The sequence below is a fragment of the Cnephaeus nilssonii genome (assembly GCF_951640355.1).
Source record: "Cnephaeus nilssonii genome assembly, chromosome: 1".
Lineage (NCBI taxonomy): Eukaryota > Metazoa > Chordata > Mammalia > Chiroptera > Vespertilionidae > Cnephaeus > Cnephaeus nilssonii.
Genome location: NC_137072.1, coordinates 2,099,684 through 2,119,675, shown reverse-complemented (window position 1 = coordinate 2,119,675; position 19,992 = coordinate 2,099,684). Strand labels below are relative to the sequence as shown.

The 19,992-nt window shown below is 46.9% G+C and overlaps 1 protein-coding gene across 1 annotated transcript in view; it reads right to left on the bottom strand.

The window, feature by feature from the left end:
- Positions 1 to 19,362, bottom strand: part of HEXA (hexosaminidase subunit alpha) — a 29,915-nt gene extending 10,553 nt beyond the window's left edge. The window contains exons 1-2 of the mRNA XM_079789420.1: positions 18,971 to 19,362; positions 292 to 384 (exon numbers count right to left, since the gene is read on the bottom strand). Coding sequence (XP_079645546.1) covers positions 292 to 384; positions 18,971 to 19,223 — 346 coding nt within the window. The 5' untranslated portion in view covers positions 19,224 to 19,362. The remainder of the gene's footprint in view (positions 1 to 291; positions 385 to 18,970) is intronic.
- Positions 19,363 to 19,992: the final 630 nt, after the last annotated feature.

The following is a 19,992-nucleotide window of genomic DNA, read 5'->3' as shown; positions in this document are numbered from 1 at the left end:
CTGTGTAAGATCTCTCAGACAGTATCAGCAAAGTATACACATATTCCCAAAATGGCAAAAGAATTATGCTCAGTCCCGAAGGTCGGTGTACTCTGGGGCTCAGTTAACCGCCAGTGTGACAGTCCAGTCGGCCTGCAGGCACTGGTTAGAGGGCACAGGAAAAACCCACCGTGTATGGCTCTTGGCATTTAGTGGCCCCTTAGTCCCCACAGCCATGGACGGCTCCAGGCCACCCAGAGCTCCAGCTCCAGACAAGTGCTTGCTCTTCCAGAATGGGAACAGGGTACTTACAATTCTCTGCTGACTCCAAAGAAGGAAGCTGGTCACATCCAGGAGTGACCACAAGGATAACCAGTGAATCCTTCTCCAAAGTATGCTGTTCTCCTGCAAGGACAGTGTAAACTTAATGTGGCTGACCTGCTACCTGAGGCAGCAGGCAAAACCAAACCCCAAAGGAGGGTCCCTAGCTCTAGTCCCTTCAGTTTGCCTGCCTGTGGCAAGAGGGGAGGCAGGGCAGGGCATGCACCCTTGGCACATGCGCTGCCTAGTCATCTGTGCAACTTTTTCATTTTGGTTGTGCTCCCCTCTCACTATGTATGAATGATCCAGTGTCAGCCCTTTGTAACCGGGACTGTATATTTCTGGCTGGATACAGTCCAAATACACATTTTTAAGGCCCTAGCAACTGCTTTGAAACTAGAGGCAGCTCTAGAGCAGTGCTACTCAAAGTGTGCTCTGTGGGTTAGCTGCTGATCCGCACACTGTGTTACTGGTTGGTCACCAGACAGGAAGCTTGTATGATGCCAGAATGTAAATCAATTATGTCAGAACAAACACACTGTTAGTTCCAACATTTTTTTCACAGCTTCACATTCTGGTATGTATGCTTCCCATCGCATTGCAGACTGGCACTTGATGTAGCACTGCTCTTGAAGGCTCCAAATGAAGACTTTTCAACCTTGTAAAATGGGAGCTAATGTGAGCAGATGAAGACAGGGGGATCTCCTATGCGAAGGAGGCCTGAGATGATCCAGCTGGTGTCCTAGCAAAGGCGTATGGTCATCAGCCCATTCTGCTTCCTTCCCTCCTCTTCTCTATCCAGGCTTTCCCATCAGTGGAAAGCCACCTGGTCTGAGCCCAACAGGCTATCATAGAGTCTTACAAACCCAGTATACAGTGAAAAAAAGACAAGATACCAACGCTGTCTCTTCTCACCCTCCTACTAGTTCTTCTCTGTGACCGTCAGGGTGGTTGTGATTGTACTGTCCCAAGCCTGAGCCTCAACCAGTGAACTGCCACGTGTCCAAAATGGAAACCATCCTTGCGTCTATAGAGGCTTATGTCATACAAAGGGTCAATGATCTCTCTCTCTCTCTCTCTCTCTCTCTCTCTCTCTCTCTCTCTCTCTCTTACTCTCACTCTCACTCTCACTCTCTCCTTTCTGGAGCCACATGCATTGGCACTGGCACCACAGTATCTATGATTCCTATGGGACTACAAAGTCAGGGACAGAATGGCCTGGCAGAAGGCAGGGAGAGAGAATCCAGAACCAAGTTGGAATAGCAAATGTTATTTGTCTCTAGGCAGAAGGAACCCAAGAGCCTTGAACCATCTCAAGGAAAGCTTGCTCACCCCTCCAGAGCATGACTCCCGGCTGCATCTGAGCTCTCTGGTCTGCCAAGAAGGAACAATAAGGGCCCTTTCCAACTATCCTGAACAAAAAGATTCTTCTCCCTCCCAATGAACAGCCTGTATCCTCACTTTAATACCTACCTAACCTCTGCGGGGAAAAGGAATTTGAGGTACTCTGGGCCAGGCCAACTCACAACTCCATTTTAAATCCTAAAAACTCAACCCCATAAACACAGAAGGACAATCAGGCTTTCAGGGCCGGGACCAATCTCAAAGGAGGACTCAACTGAGAGGTGGTAGTGAAGAAACTATAAAAGAATATCCCTCCTTAAACTACGCCTTCATCCTGTACCTCCTTGATTCCACTCGGTCACATATCTCAGAGCCTCAATATCACTATGTGGAGAGTGCATCTGCGTATCTATCCAGGCAGCCTTCCCAAAGAGGGCAAAGTCATTAGCTTTAGTATTAATCCTCTGGATCTCACTCAAGCTATCAAACAGGAGAAATCACAAATAATCTGTATGCAACTGCCATGGTCACTGTCCCAGGGACAAGAGAGACTGTACAAACACCAAGTTTATCTGAATTATTACTTGAAGACAAGAAAACAACTAATTTTTGTTGTTGTTGCTCTATCTAATTTTTCTAAAACACATCTGCACTCTACTCTCTAAATCCATAGTCATTCAGGAAGAGGGTCACAGATTCCTTTGAAGATCTAATGAAAATTAAGGGCTCATCCCTCCATCCGTGCCACTAATCTCATGGTAAAGAATCCCTGTCCTAAGTGCCCTCAGTGACTCATCTGGGTTTGGCCTGCTGCTTAAACAAGCTGAGGGGGAAAATCTGGGGGAGATGGTGGTGTGAGAGCTGCAAAACAGGAGGGACACTGGTCACTTTAAAAGGAAGTAAATAGAGTATCAATGTGGTTTTCCACCTCCAACTTGCTATTCCGAGAGAAGAAAATAGGCTAGCCACCTCTACACATACCCACACAGACTGCACAGAGAAGCACCCAAGTGTGGGAGGCACAGGACAGGAAACAGCCCATCAGCAGCAACCTCATGGGCACATTCACAGTAAGCCCAGAGGGGACAGCAGGAAATCCTGAAGCCTCAAGAGCTCAGGAAGCAGCCTGGAAAACAGAACAAGGAGCTGGGAAATCAGGAAAGGTTAGGTTCTGGTTCTGGTTCCATTGGTGCCAGGCTGAGTGGATCTCAGGCTCCCATTTCCTCCCATGGAAACAATGACAGGGCGGGACCACATCATGTCTTCCAGGCCTCATTTCATGATGTGAGAAATATGGTGAGCCCCCCAAGTCGGGGGTCCTGGTAGAACACAAAACATACTCAGGAGCCAGGCAGCAAAGCAAAATCTTTACTTCTACATAGAAGGGTACACACACATGGTCTGGGAGCCCACACACACCGAGCAGGTGGTCTGCTCAGGATTTATAACCCCTGACGCATGTGATCTGTCTCTTGCTCTTGATTGGAGCTCAGGCGCACAGTCTTTTGCGATTGGCTAATTCAAAGGGAGGGGTTGGCCTTTGCTGTTTCAAAATGGAGACTCCAGGGGAGCTGCAAGCCATGCGGCCAACATAGTGGCTGCCAAGTCACTCAGTCCAAAATGGCGGCTGTCTAAACTGTTCTTTGACAGAAAAGATGACTTGTTTATTCTCACAACTAGAGGCCCGGTGCACAAAATTCGTGCACGGGGTGGGGGTGTCCCTCAGCCCAGCCTGCACCCTCTCCAATCTGGGACCCCTCGAGGGATTGTCTGACTGCCTGTTTAGCTGGGATCGGGCCTAAACGGGCAGTCGGACATCCCTCTCACAATCCAGGACTGCTGGCTCCCAACTGTTCACCAGCCTGCCTTCCTGATTGCCCCTAACCACTTCTGCCTGCCAGCCTGATCACCCCCTAACCACTCCCCTGCCAGCCTGATTGATGCCTAACTGCTCCCCTGCCAGCCTGTTTGCCCCTAACTGCTCTCCCCTGCAGGCCTGGTTGCCCCCAACTTCCCTCCTCTGCCGGCTTGGTCACCCCTGCCAGCCTGATTGATGCCTAACTGCTCCCCTGCCAGCCTGTTTGCCCCTAACTGCCCTCCCCTGCAGGCCTGGTCCCCCCTAACTGCCCTCCCCTGCAGGCCTGGTCATCCCTAACTGCCCTCCCCTGCAGGCTTGATTGCCCCCAACTGCCCTCCCTTGCAGGCCTGGTCCCTCCCAACTGCCCTCCCCTGCTGGCCTGATCGCCCACAACTGCCCTCCCTTGCAGGCCTGGTCCCTCCCCACTGCCCTCCCCTGCTGGCCATCTTGTGGTGGCCATCTTGTGTCCACATGGGGGCAGCCGTAGGAAGCGGTTATAGGGTTAAGCCTCGGACTGACCTGCTGGCAAAGTCGCAAACAAGTCCCAGCTTGAAGAGCACAGTCCTCTAAGCATAATTAAGCTTGATCTTGTAACTGCTCCCTAGATCTTTCCTGGATAGCTAGGGGGCTGTGGGAGGGGCAGCAAGTGCTGCCAAAACAAGTGAAACTTACAACATTGTAAATTACCTTGTTTGTCCCTGACTATAAATAAAGCCTCAGCTTTGCAGTCTGGATCTGTTCTGTGGCCTCAGCCAGGCACAGAAGATCCACCTAGACCCAGCTTTTTCTCTTTGTCTGTCATTTCTCCATCCTTCACCACCGCCCTCAGGCTCGTCGAACCCTTGGCTGTGCTGGCGCAGCACAGGCAGCCATCTTGTGTGTTGGAGTGATGGTCAATTTGCATATTACTCTTTTATTAGATAGGATAGAGGCCTGGTGCATGGGTGGGGGCCGGCTGGTTTGCCCTGAAGGATGTCCCAGATCAGGGTGGGGGTTCCCTTGGGGCGTGGGGTGGTCTGGGCGAGGGGCCTGTGGTGGTTTGCAGGCTGGCCACGCCCTCTGGCAACCCAAGTGGAGACCCTGGTATCTGGGATTTATTTACCTTCTACAATTGAAACTTTGTAGCCTGGAGCGGAGCCAAGCCTTCTGCTTGCTCCTTGGCAGCAGCCATTTCTGTTGGGGTTTATGTATCTTCTATAATTGAAACTTTGTAGCCTTAAGTGGAGGCCTGGGCCATCCAGGGTGTGTGGAAAGCTTGGCTTCCTCCATTGCCGGGGGCAACCCTAGCCTCCAGCTCTTTCGTGCTCCGTGGCTGCCGCCATTTCTGTTTGGATTTATGTATCTTCTATCATTGAAACTTTGTAGCCTGGAGTGGAGGCCTAGGCCGGCAAGGGCAGGTGGAAAGCTTGGCTTCCTCCATTGCTGGGGAAACCCAAGCCTCCCTCCTGCTCTCTGTGGCTGTAGCCATCTTGTTTGGATTTATTTGCATATTTGCTCCTGATTGGCTGGTGGGCATGGCTTGTGGGCGTGGCTTGTGGGTGTAGTGGAGTGATGGTTAATTTGCCCTCAGGACAATGAGGTTCTGGCCCTCATCAAATAATCTCAGGAACAAAGCTTCTGTCTGTTGACCACAGAGACAGAGTTTTGGCCACACTAGAGATACCATCTAGACCTCAGTTGTGTTTCAGCTCCAGGCCCAGAAAAGCAGCAAGGCCAACAGGGGTGGCCATCATGGCTGACAGCAGGATCAGCTGTGATGACTAATGACCCCCTGTCCTGGTACTGACCAATCAGTGGAGACCATGACCCTAAAAGAACACACCTAGAAAAACTGATGAATATTCCCTTGAGATCCTCCCTTGAGACTCTGCCTACAATTCCTGCCTTTATTTTTTTTTAAATATATATTTTATTGATTTTTTACAGAGAGGAAGGGAGAGGGATAGAGTTAGAAACATTGATGAGAAACATCGATCAGCTGCCTCCTGCACACCTCTACTGGGGATGTGCCTGCAACCAAGGTACATGCCCTTGACTGGAATCGAACCTGGGACCCTTCAGTCCCTAAGCCGATGCTCTATCCACTGAGTCAAACCAGTTAGAACCAATTCCTGCCTTTAAAACCCTTCAGATTAAGAACCCAGCATTGCCTTGGCCAGTATGGCTCAGTTGTTAGAGTGTCAGCCTGCTCATCCAAGGGTCACAGATTCAGTTCCTGGTCAATGTTTCTCTCTCTCTCTCCTCCTCCTCCTTCTCCTCTTTCTCCCCCCCCCCCACTATGCCCCCCCTCCTTTTTTTTTACCTTTCTACTCTCTTTGAAATTCAATGGGGGAAAAAATATCCTCAGATAAAAAAATAAAAAAAAAGAACCCACCATGTCTTTCTCCACCCCCTTCTTTCCCCAACATTCTGATCCCCTCTCTCCCTCTCTCGATCCCATCTGCCTTTCCTCCCCCTTTCTTCCCTCAAGGTGTACACCTTTGCTTTCTCCTAAGGTCCAAGGGCCCTTCTTTTGCCTCTGTAATTTGTTTCCTGAGCCCATGGACCTCACTTCTTCCACAGCTCACTTCTACCTCTGTGACTTTCTAAATAAACTTTTGCTAATATTTGAGTCTTGGCCTTGAATTCTTTCTTAGCCAAAACTCAAGGACTGTGGTCTAACATCTGGCATCATTCACTATTAACAATACAACTTTCAAGTCTATAGCTTGATCACCACCTCTGTTACTCTCAGGGGACAATTAGAAGAACTCTCATCCATCCCTACCTTCCTTTCTCCTCCCTGACAAAAATATCTACCGTATTTTCCAGCGTATAAGACGACTTTTTAACCCAGGAAAATCTATACGCCCAGTTGTCTTATACGCCGGAAAATACGGTACAACACACACTTGGTCTTCACCTTCTCCTCTTCCTACCCTGGTAGAAGGGATTTCCTTTCACCTGCACTCTAGATTTCTCCTTAGGCTCCTCTTGTATAAATTATTTCCCTTTCCCCCCAAAATCTTCACGTTATTTCTTTCGGGTGATTCTTTCCCATTAGCATTAAAATATTTGCAAGTCTCAACTGTATGTCATCTCAAACAGTCACTCTTTCACTTGCCATTCAGTCACAAAGAAACTCTGGAGGAAATGTAGCCTGAGCAGTCAGGTGCTGACAAAGTCAGACAGATCTGGGTGGAAGTCTTGGTTTTACATTTTGTTCTAGCTGTGGGACCATGGGCAAGTAATTTTCCCTCTCTGAGCTATAGTTTCCTCGTATGTAAAATGGGGATTGTAGCAATACCTACTTTAGTGGGCTGTTGGGAAGATTAAGAGTGCATGTAAAGTGCTTAGCTCAGTGTCTAGGACATGATAAGTGCTCATGGAGATGGCCATCCTAAGTCTTCTTTTCGTAGCCACTTCCTGGCATCCTATCTACTCCTCAGTCTACTATAATCTGGCTTCCTTCCACCACTACTGTGAAAATGCCTTAATCAAGGTACTGTGATTCTGTGACTAAATCCATTTTTCAATTCATTCATTCATTTAACAGTTATTTATTGAGTGTATATGTGCCAGGCTGTTCTAAGTGCTGGGGATAGTGCAGTGACCAAAACAACAAAAATCCCTATTGTCATAGAACTAATATTTTAGTAACCATTCACTCCCTCTGAGGTCTCATGGCAGCATCAAGCATCCCAGACCTTCTTAAAACTAAACTCCCTTGGCTTGGGAAACACTGCTCTCTCTTCGTTTTCCTTCTAACTTCTTGAATAAGCTTCATCATTCTTCTTTTTTTCACCAATGTCTATGTGCTAGTGTTCCCCAAGTCACACACTATACTCTTTTTCTCCTCACTTATGTTCTCCCTGGACAATCCCATCCACTCCCACGTAGGCTGATGACTCAAATCTTACTTTCTATGCCAAACCTCCTGAAGCTCTAGACTCATACACCTCTGCTCAAATGTCTCAAAAGCACCTTGAAGCTTAAATACAGAACTGAATCAACTCTTCATTCCTTTTCTTGGCTGATCATCTCAGTTTGATAACAGCACCATCTATTAAATCAATAGATCATAAACCCAGACCATAAACCTCCTCCTCCTCCTCCCACCTTTTTAAGTAGCTCTCAAGTTAATTCATTCAATATTTACTGTATGTTTATTATGTGTCAAACACTGTGTTAAGCACTGAGATTACAACAGTGGAAAAGAAAAATCCAATTAAGTCTTATAACTACAAATCCTTATTATCACAACATCATCATCATCTTCCCACTTCCATTGGTCAATGCCTTAATTCAGCCTCTCATAAATTCTCACCTGGATGACTATAAAAAAAATCTCCCAGGTGGTCTCTCCCTGCCTCCATATATACCCCATTTCAATCTACTACCCTTTGTGACCTTTTAATATGAAAATCAGATTATGACAATCTCTGCTCAAAGTCCTCCAATGGCTCCCATAGCGTTCAGGATAAAGTCCAGCATCCACTGGATGACAATAAACTCCAGCCGTGTCTTTTCCTGTTGTAGAAACTCTGTATAGAAACTCTCACAGTCGCACAATGAACTCTTTACAGAACCCTGAATACCTCCAATTTTCTCCATACTTTTCTTTGCACACATTGCTTCTTCCAAGTGAAACAAATCTGCATGGCTTCCACATCTCACCTGATGAAGAAACAGCGCTGGGTTTCCTTTTATAAAGCTTTGCTATTAGGCCCCCACCCTATCCTAAGAAACCTCCCTATGTGATCATGAATCAATACATACACACATCTTTCATGACATTTATATTAATATGCATTTATCTTAATATACGCTGTTTGTCCATTTCCTCACTGAGGCTGTGAGTTCCTCAACCGCAGGGACTAATCTCAGTGTCTTTGTATTCCCAGCACCTGACACAATAAATATTTCCTGAAAATAATGAATGACGCTAGAATTTAAAAATGCATACTTAATGTTATATGTGCATAATGATTAGGCTACATGATAATCAGGTATAAATGACAACAGTTAATGTAGAGATTACTTTTATACACCCAAACCTAGTATTTTGGGGACTGGGGTGGGAGATGGTAAGAAGATATACAGGCATACAGAAAGTACCTTTTTAGACACTTCTCTGAAAAGGGGTCCATACATCTAAAGATTCATGACTTTTCACTTTTCTAGACAGGACAACTCATTGCTACATTAAGGTATCAAGAAAGTCTGTCTTTACCTCAACGCACAACAGCCTCTCCCTCCACCAGCCCTTCTCCTCCCTCAATCAAAACATTTCTATCATATTGATGTGTTTAATTCACAGAATCTTAGCAGCATGGAGAAAACACATACATTTTGGTTATAAATTGGCATTTGGTTTGCTTTCTGGAGCGGAAACTAGGAAAGTCAACCCAGCCTTTGGCACATGCCCACTCTTTCAGGTCTACCCTGCCCTGTATCTCCTGTACTTGCCTAGGTTGGTGCCAATGTTACTGGTTCTCCACGCACTTTGTTCCCCTCCCCCAACTCCTTTATATACGTAACATCAGGCTTCCTTTCCAGATACTCAACCTAATAAAAACCCTTGAAATAATTCATTTCCCACTCATTTTTTCATTCCAACCAAAATATACTGAGCACTTACTGTGCATCAGGAACTGTGCTAGGTGCTGGGCCGTTAAAAAGAAAAACAAGCCCTGGTCCCTGCCCTTGAGGGGCTCACAGTCTCGTGGGAGAGACAAATACAAACGACAATTACAAAACAGTGCGATAAGGACTGCTGTAGATATCATAGCTAGCTCCAAAAAGGGAAGCAGGCTTAACCTTGGAGGGAACGTCTGAGCAGGAACCTTGAACCCCAAGTTGGTGTTTGCCAGGCCATCAAGAGGGGATGAGGAACTCCAAAGCCTGGGAAGCAGTTAGTGCAAAAGTACACTGGCGTGGTTGGGGAAAAAGGCAAGGCCACCCTGTCAAACTTCTTATCCCAGTAAAGCAGGAGTCTGAGAAAGCAGCTGCCCTGAGCTCGGAGCCCCTCCATAGTGCTGCTGAATTCAGTTTGGACCATGGTGCATCCTCCAGAGACGTCTAATTACTACTCAGAAGTGCAACTGGTCCAGACCACAGATCAATCTTGGATGCTCCTCTTTCCATCTTCTTTTGTAAAAGTTGTAGTTAAAAGTTTTATTTTTCCCTCTACTTTTAAAACGATGTATTCTCCTCCTCTTCCCCTATGACCCCATTGAAAACATCTCCCTGTAATTATACATTCCAAGAGATAACCTGGTTAACATTTTGCAGTCTTTCAATTTTTGAAAAGACATAGATTATTAATTTTTAAAACAAAAAGAGAGCCTAATAGATATTAGTAACTTTTTTCCACTTACCAAAATGACCTGCAGATCTTTTAATATCAACATATATAAACCTACATCATTTTTAGATGCTGAATAGAATCCCGTTTTTGAGATATACTTTAAAGATTTAAAGTCCTGCACTGACTGGTTTGGCTCAGTGTATAGAGCGTTGGCCTGCGGACTGAAGGGTCCCAGGTTCGATTCCGGTCAAGGGCATGTACCTTGGTTGCGGGCACATCCCCAGTAGGGGTTGTGCAGGAGGCAGCTGATGGATGTTTCTAACTCTCTATCCCTCTCCCTTCCTCTCTATAAAAAAATCAATAAAAATATTTTAAAAAAAGATTTAGAGTCCTAATTTCTTTCCTCTTTGTTGACATCTGGACATACTTCTAAGTTTTTGACACAATAAACAATATCTAGTAAATAGTTGTGTGTATCCTTTTTAAAAAGTGGTTGTGAGATTTCTGTAGGAAAATTCCTAGAAGTGAAAATGTTAAGCCAAAGATATGAAATATTTTTGTTTTGATACTGTCAAATTACTCTTCCTAAATTATTGCACTGATTTACATCTGAACCAACATATGTGATCCCATCTCTTCACATCCTTCCAAAACTAGACTGTCTCAATGCTTTTTCATTAATGCCAGCCTGATAAACATATCATTTTAAAATTTGTATTTCTTTAATAATGAATAAATTTGAGCACTGCTTTGCATTTACTGTCCGTATTCTTTGTACTTTTTTTGGTTAATTTTCTTTTATTGATTTGTAAAGGTCTTTCTAGATTTTAAACTTGTCTTCTAAAGTTACAAATATTCACTCTATTTTGACTTTTATTCTATCATTCATTGATTCATTCGTTCATTCATTCATTCATGTTCATTTTCACCTGAGGATATTTTTCCATTCATTTTCAGAGAGAATGGGAAGGAGGGAGAGAGGGAAGAGGAAAGACAAGGAGAAACATCAATGTGAGAGAGACACACAGATTGGTTGCCTCCCACCCGTGACCTAACCAGGGCCGGGGACAAACCCACAACCCAGGTCATCAAACCCAGGATCCTTCTGTGCACCGGCCAACACCCTATCACTGAGCCACACCGGCCAGGGCATGACTTTTATTTTTTAATCTTATGGGTTATTTTGCTTTACTTTTATGCAGTGAAATCTGTTCATTTCTTCCTTTATGGTTTCCTTTATTTGCTGGCGTAGCAAGTGCTCCTCTACCCTTAGGAGTATATGAATAGTCTCCTTTATTTCCTTCTAATATTTTTATGGCATACCTTTTATCTTTAGATCTTTAATCTACCTGGAATTTCTTTTTGTGATTGATGAGGTAAAGATTTAATTTTTTTCCAAATGGATAATAGGCAATCCCTACCCATTTATTGACTAATCTATCTTTTCACTTTTAATTGGACATTCATTCTGTATCACCTATTAAGTTCTCATGTATATATGAACTCTTACTTATTTCTGGAACTTATTTTCTTGGCAATCTTACAGGCAGGGAAGTCATATTTCTATCACCTTTTGTCACTCTGCCCAATATATAATTGCCTCTGCTCATTTTTGGACCCACACTCCCATTCCTGTCTAAGTGTTTGCTCTCCTCCACAAACCACCTGTACTACATGTCACCCACTCCTCAGTCTTTTCTACTTCCTCCTTAATGGAAGTTGGCTCTCCTAGGAATGCTACCATTCCTACAAGTCATTCTGAGATGGCTCCTTCTCACATCCTCAGGTTGGGATTTGGAGTTGCTGTCAGGTCCTCTAGCATCAAGTAAAAACAAAATAAAAACGCACCTGACTGGTGTGGCTCAGTAGTTGAGCATCGACCTACGAACCAGGAGGTGATGGTTCAATTCCGGGTCTGGGCATATGCCTGGGTTTTGGGTTCAATCCCCAGTAGAGGGTGTGCAGGAGGCAGCCGATCAATGATTCACTCTCATCATTAATGTTCCTATATCTCCCTCTCCCTTCCTTTTTGAAATCAATAATATATGTTTAAAAAAAACACACACAAAAACGCTCTTCTGTGGCTCATGCCATCCAGCTGTAAAATCTTGGGCCTCTCCTTGTCACAACAGTCTGCAACTTCCTGGTTACTTCTTTATTTACCCAAGACTTTGGATCTTCCTTCCCATCCTAAAGCTTGCTATTATCCCAGATGATTTTAATACTCAAGAAGAAGAACTAACCCACATTCTGGCTTAGCAGTTATCCAACACCTTTTTCCTCCTTCCCCCACCCCACATGGTTGGTCACCTTCTGGAAATTCTTGTCCCCGGGAAGTGCTCCAACTCATCCTCTCAAGCTTCAGTTCCATGTAGCTGTTTGCTAGAAACCAGACACTTCACACTTACCAGGTCCAAAATCAAACTCATTTTTTATTATTCTCACCCCACTTCTCACCTCTTAATCAGTATCTGTCTCTTTTCATTCCATCCTCCGTCCCTTCCCTTCCTGTTGTTTTCCACATCTTTGTAAGTGGCAGCAGAAGACATTCAAATTGCTACATCATAAATCTGGAGTGTTTCTCAGATGATCTGGGTCTACTTCTCTAGCTTCAGAAATTGCTGGCTCACCCTGGAACTGTTTGCTTCAACCATACTGAACTCGAGTTCCTTTAATATGGCATGAAAGCTTCTTTCCTGAAGGCTTTTCCCACATGCAGTTTTTATGTGGATTACTACCTCCATCTCCACCAACTCCTACTTTCAGATCTCATTAGACAGCTCTTTATGGAAGCCTCTCAAAATGTACCTACAAATGCACACACACACTTGGTTCAGGTGCTCCCAAAGCACATTATACTTCAACTAGAAGCCCGGTGCACGAAATTCGTGCACGGCGGGGGGTTGTCCCTCAGCCCAGCCTGTACCCTCTCCAATCTGGGACTCCTGGAGGGATGTCCGACTGCCCGTTTAGGCCCGATCCCGGTGGGCAGTCGGACATCCCTCTCACAATCCAGGACTGCTGGCTCCCAACTGCTTGCCTGCCTGCCTTCCTGATTGCCCCTAACCGCTTCTGCCTGCCAGCCTGATCACCCCCTAACCACTCCGCTGCCAGCCTGGTTGATGCTTAACTGCTCCCCTGCCAGCCTATTTGCCCCCAACTTCCCTCCTCTGCCGGCCTGGTCACCCCTAACTGCCCTCTCCTGCAGGGTTGATCACCTCCAACTGCCCTCCCTTGCAAGCCTGGTCCCTCTCAACTGCCCTCCCTTGCAGGCCGGGTGCCTCCCAACTGCCCTCTCCTGCTGGCCATCTTGTAGTGGCCATCTTGTGTCCACATGGGGGCAGGATCTTTGACCACATGGGGGCAGCTATATTGTGTGTTGCAGTGATGACCAATCTGTATATTATTCTTTTATTAGATAGGATAGAGGCCTGGTGCACGGGTGGGGGCCAGCTGGTTTGCCCTGAAGGGTGTCCCGGGTCAGGGTGGGGTTCCCTTGGGGCGTGGAGCGGCCTGAGCGAGGGGCCTGTGGTGGTTTGCAGGCCGGCCACGCCCCCTGGCAACCCAAGGGGAGGCCCTGGTATCTGGGATTTATTTTCCTTCTACAATTGAAACTTTGTAGCCTGGAGCGGAGCCAAGCCTGCTGCTCCCTCCAAGGCCGGCAGCCATCTCTGTGGCAGTTAATTCACCTTCTACAACTGAAACTTTGTAGCCTTAAGCGGGTGAGCCCGGCCAGGGTATGCGGAAAGCTTTGCTTCCCCTGTTGCCGCTGGCAACCCTGGCCTGCTCTCTCAAGCTCCATTCTGCCGCCATTTGTTTGAATTTGTTTACCTTCTATAATTGAAACTTTGTAGCTTGGGTGGAGGCTTAGGCCTGCAACGGCTATGGAAAGCTTGGCTTGCTCTGTTACCTGGGAAACCTTGCTCACTGTGGCTGTAGCCATCTTGGATTGGGGTTAATTTGCATACGTGCCCTGATTGGCTGGTGGGCGTGGTTTATGTAGCAGAGTGATGGTTAATTTGCATATTACCATTTTATTAGAGAGGATTACCAGCAAAAATCACACTTCTTTGTATGCCTGAATTCCCACTCCCAGAGACTGTAAATTCTTTAAGGATGGGGGCAGTTCAATCAATATTCTTTGCACCAGAGCTACTGACAAACTATAGTTGCTTAAAATCCTACTGGTACTAAAAACTATAGTTGCTTACAATCCTAATGGATGGAAGGAAAGAAGCCAGCCAGAAATACTCCTGGAATATTGATCATGATGGGCCAGGTATCAAAATATTCATAGCCTGAGTGCTAGTGATTAGATAATTAGATGTTAGAAGTGTGATTCAAATCTCTAATTGTTAAAATATTTGATGAAGGTATTTATGAGTTCATTACCCCAGGATTGCACAGTAAAAAGAGCACAATATCTGTAGTCAGACAGGCCTGACTGGAATTTTTGCTCTACTACTGCCAGCTGTGTAACCCTGGACCTATCATTTAGCCTCTGTGAGGTTCAGTTTTGAAGTTGGAGATAATACCAATCTCATAGAGTTGTTATGAAGGGCATAATATACAGCAAGTGCCAAACATTCAATAAATGCTAGTTTCTTTCCATTTTCTACTTCCATTTTCCCCATAAGTCAGGGACTGGGGGCCTTGTGGGATAACCATACCATTAGCAGCAACTTCCCCAGGAGTGTTTCATGAACTTCTTTCAGAAGCCTGAAGGCTCCATGGCTGTGTGATGCCACCTTGTATGACAAACAGGCTGATACTCCAACATATAAGAGGAACATAAGCTTGGCACTCTGAATCTGCCTCAAACTAGGCTGTGGCCCCAATCAAAAGATCAAAACTACTAATGTGGGATCCCAGTACTAGTTACCATCAGAACAAAGTCAAACAGGACAGCATTTAAAAGTTTTCAGTGTACCTGGTAAGCCATTTCCCTTGTTCCCATTCTAAAGCTTTACAAAAGAAGGGGAGACTGCTTACTGACACCTGAGCTGGCAAATGCCCAAATTCTACATCTGAGCACACATGTCCAAAGCAAAGAGCTCTACACTATAGCCAAACCCCAACCAACCTCAAATGTGGCCACAATGATAGCACACCACTACTGGCTGGAGATCAGGATAGAGTGCATGGCCAGGAAGCTTCCAGCGGTCACCAACCAGTGGTCCACAGACCACTGGTGATCCATGAGGTCTGAAAGGTTGGCGACTGCTGGTTAAGCAATAACTGAAGCTTAAAACAGAAGCAAAGGAAATGAAAGAGAGAAGTTCCTGACCCAATAACAGATCTTATTAGCTAGAACCAGGAATAGAGAAGAGAATTTCTCTATGACAATGAACTACAGACCATAAACCTTGAGGCAGATCACAGAAAACCATTCCACAAAAACCTATCTCACGTCTACAGACACAACCTCCTCTCTTCAGCTGACCTTGCTGTCGGTGCCCCCACAAAGTGGGAGAAAGGTCCTACTTAATCCAACTGGTTAAACCTCTTGATGGTGCACACTGACTCTACTCTTATCACTTATTTCCAGGGCCAGAAAGGGAAATTTACAAAAATGCAGAAACATATCAGTGACCTCCTTCATTTCTAAAAGAAGCATTGGCTAGGCAGTAAAACTTTCCTTTTGTATAATCAACAGGATAAGGATTAGTTTTATGCCTTTAACAGGCTAATATATTGACAACAAGCCCCAGAAAGAGGCTGTACAGCTCTAAGAAAAAAAGAAAAAAAGCCTATACCTGCGATTAGAAACAAAAACAAACCAAAAAAGAAGGTACCGACAGGCAAAACTCTACGATGCCCTGCTTCGCTCGTTTGGTGAGAGGAAGTGGGTGAAAGAAGAGCAGGAGGGACGCCACTAGGGCTGACTTGTTATTTTTGTTTTGTTTTAAAGTCACTGGGCTCTTCCTTCTACTGACATGTGAAGACATTCATCACTGTCTCCTTGTTGTCTTCAGAAATGTTTGGAACATAGGCAGATTATTTTTTTAAACGCAGCAGTAGCTGCTTGGAAATTAGGCAGGTTGCCTGTGGGCACATCCTATATAATAAAAACCTAATATGCAAATCTACCGAACAGTGGAATGACCAGTAGCTATGACGTGCACTGATCACCAGGGGGCAGATGCTCAACACAGGAGCTGCCCCCAGCCCACAGGCCCCAGGCCAGCCAAGGCGGGTGCCAGCAGGGGGGCAGGGAGGGAGCCCAATCGCCCTGCCCGTTGCCCCACAGATTGGTCCTGATCACCAGCCAGGCCTAGGGACCCTACCCGTGCACTAATTTCATGCACCGGGCCTCTAGTAGTTAAATAAGTGACTAGTAAACATTCTCTGGCTGATTCCTGAATAAATCATGCTCCAGACCAAGTACTCCACTGTATACAGTCTTCAAGCAGAAAATACAAGGCAGGGGGAGCAACAATGGCTCAAGGAAATAAGACTTAATTTTTCACTAACCAGGTCCAGACTACCACACGCATCTTGATCAGGCAGAGCTCCCTGGGCTCAGTGCTATCCAGGGTTATCTAAAAAGCATTACAAACTAGTAGTAAAGAAAAAAAACAGGGAGAGGCTGATTGAGGCACAACAATTATTCTGCTCCTAAAAACTAGATCCTTCTACCTATCTCCTTTCCAAATCTTATTATTTCTCCTCCTTTATGTGTCCCTCTATTCTCCTTCACAAGAAAAATAATTCTACTATAGAATTCTATGTTGTTTTCTTCCTCTTTTGCTTTTAAAAGAAGAAACTTAGTGGAAATCAAGTTAATCATTATTAACTAAAGCCTTGTCCTTGTTATGGGAAAGGTTAAAGTGTACACAGCTACTAGTCCAATTAGAGTGGAGAAAACTAATCAGCATTAGTTTTTTATTCTTTCTCTCCAGCCATTAAATACTATGGCTTCAATCAACTAGTTTCAGGGAAAGCAAAGAAGACAGCAGGCAAATGACATAATCAGATTTAGCCACTTATCCTGAGAAATTAGGGCTTTATCAGCTCCATTAATCACCCAAAAAAGTATTTGGGCAACATTAGATGGGTGCCATCCCAAATGATCAGATCTTTGATTTGCAAACATGATGTGGCTTAATAACAAAACACAGAAATAGATATCTACAGCCTAAAATAATTCCATTTAACAGGTTTAACAATATGTAGCACACACTCTCCAGCTGACAGAAACACCCCTCAATGACAGGTAGCAAATCCTCAACATCTCCACAGATCACTTAGCAGCTGGAGGGCTATGGCTAACCCTGGAAGGTGAATTCAGAATAGAATGGAAACTCAGTACTAGACTTGTTTTTCAGAAAAGGGAAGTATGAATCTCACTGAATTCGAGGTTCAGATCAAAACCAGAAGTTGTGCTGCATTAAGAAAAACACTGGCCTACAACTACAAGGAAGTTATTTGGAGGAACGGGATGAAAAGCAGTTAGTTAAGATTTAACTTGCCTATGTTGTTTTCTTTACTAAAATCAGCCCCCAGGAGAAATATACCCTTGTTTGGGCCTTGTTGATGGTACTTTCCCCTCCATCAATTCATCTCTTCCTACCCCCTCCCCAGAAATAGGATTATAGGTCAAGTCATCTGAAAGCCTCCCCAGAAAACTGTGTTTCAAAGGGAAGGCTCCATGGGAAGAACAACAGAGAAAGAAGTCTTTGGTAATGTTCATCCAAACCAGTTTTTATTATCTTTCAATGGATAAGAACTCCTCAACTAGCAGAGTAAATTCATTCACAAAAAGGTAATAAAATGAAATAAACACTTTATTTAATTTCTTTTTAATTTCTTATCTGCCTCCAAATCTATTTCATTAGGAATTTACAGCATCCTACTGTCACATAACCGTGGTTTCTATTTTCTTGATTAAACTGTAGCTCTACTGTAATGGAGGTAAAGGCTTAATTTAGAAGTACAGGATTATCCTAATTTATACAATAGTAGTAAACATCCTAATTACCACATTTTGAGCATTTTATAATACATTGTGTCCTTTTGCTTCATATTTCCCCACTTGGACTGCAAAGCTTGAACCTAGGTCTTCTACTTTTCTTATAATATCCATAGTGCCCACCACTGGGATAGGCACAAAGCAATTCATGACAGATCTGTGTTTTTTTGCACAAGCCAGGCCCTAACTGTTCTATATAAAACTAAACATACTTTGAGTGCCAATCCTGTGTAAGGCATTCTAATATTTGTCACAAAGTAATAAGAGAAATACGTGCTATACCACACAACCAGAGCAGGCCTTTTATCCTCCCAGCCTAACGCATTTCACCTTGAGGCCAAGACTCTCTGTCATTCTCTAACCGCCATCTGTTTAATTACATGCTTTTAATTCTCTATCAAATGAAATTTTTGTGTGAAAGTAATTTAAGCACAGTTGAAATATCACTCAAAATGATGTTACCATGTGGCCCAACCATAAATATGGTTTCCACTCATAAACACCTACACGTCACAACCAGAGAATTAGATTCCAGATTTTCAAAATTCTAAATTTTATATGCATAAAATAGAATTTGATTCCTTTGTGTTGATGACTGCACTCATTAATTTGCTTTAAAATAATAATCCTCAAACACATTTTCAGCAGCTGCCTTAAAGAAAATTGCTAACCCCTGCTAATTTTGATAAGACCAGTAGCCAAAGCACTCCTGACTTTCCATTTAATCCCACTTTATCTCACCCCGGAGCCCCCTCACCACACAGCCCAGCCCAGCACTGGGGAGACCACCATGCGCTGTGGGGCCGGTCCAGCCGGTGCTTCCGGGGGCCGTCCTTCGGGCCCAGGCCTGCACTCAGCAGCTCTAGGGGCGGCTCACCCTCTCTTCCGACGGGTCCGGCTTCCCCGCCGCCTACGCGCCCTGACCGCGGCGTCAGGCACTGTCCTGCACTTGCGCGTGGTCCGTGCATTCCTCGTTTTGTTACGGGATTTTGGGTGTCAGCTCTGGTCTGTACCCGCTCTGGCCTCAGCTCCCCGGGGCCCGGGCCCTGGGAGGGTCTGCTCAGGGCCTGCTGGCCGGGGGGCCGGGGGGTCGGCACCGGACCGGACTGAGGCCTCAGCGGGCGTTCTGGTGACACAGGCCGGAGGGCGGGAGCTCGGTGCGGTGAGGGCGCCGCGGACTGACCCCCGGGGGCCGGGGCCGGCTCACCTGTGCGCGCAGGACGCCGCCCGGACGCGGCGCCGAAGAGCAGGCCGCGGTAGCGCCGGAAAGCCTCGTCCAGGACGGAGCAGCCCGGCTGCGCGGCCGAGCGGTCGTGGTAGCGGAACCGGAAGCTGCGCGGGGAGACGGGGTAGCGGCGGTCGGAGGCCTGGACGGACTGGGGCCAAGGCCACAGGCCCGCGGCCGGCCCGGCGCTCGCCGCCGCCAGCAGCAGCGACAGCCAGAGCCGGGAGCCCGCCATGGGCGCCGCCTGGTCCCCGCGGGCCGGCCCGTGACCGCCGTCAGGTGAGCGGCGCCCGCGTGACGACCGGCGTGACGACCAGCGTGCCACGTGACCGGGTGCGGCCCGAAGCCCAGCCGCGGCCCGAAGCCCAGCCCCGGCCCTCTCCTCTCCGGCGGCCCGCGCCGCCCCACAGGGCCGGGCCGGAGGCAGCGGCGGGAGGTCCTGCCTGGGGCCTCCCGGGCCGAACCCGAAGGGGCGTGGGAGTGCCGGGGAGCGGAGAGGGACTGGAGCCGCAGACTGCGGCTGGGATGCTGGGGGGCTGGGGGGCTGGGGGCTGGGGGGCTGGGGGGCTGGGGCCTGGGGGGCTGGGATGCTGGGGGGCGGGGGGCTGGGGGGCTGGGGGGCTGGGGGGCGGGGGGCTGGGGGGCTGGGGGGCGGGGGGCTGGGGGGCTGGGGGGCGGGGGTTGGGGGGCTGGGATGCTGGGGACTGGGGACTGGGATGCTGGGGGGCTGGGGAGGCAGTAGGAGCGGCCCTTCTGGACGAGGACCTGAGGTCACAGACACAGGGTCTGCTGCGGCTCGGGGCGGGGGGTGTTCAGGGCCCGCTGGAGGGGCTGCAGTTCCGCCTCTCCGGCTCTTCCTGACGGCGGATAGTCTCCGAGCAGCTTCCCCGCACACGCCTCCCTCCAGCCCCAGCTTCCCGCGGGGCCTGTGCTCCCTGCAGTGGTAAGACCACGGTTGAACTTGAGGTTCCATGTGCAGAACGCCCAGAGATCAGACGGGCCTG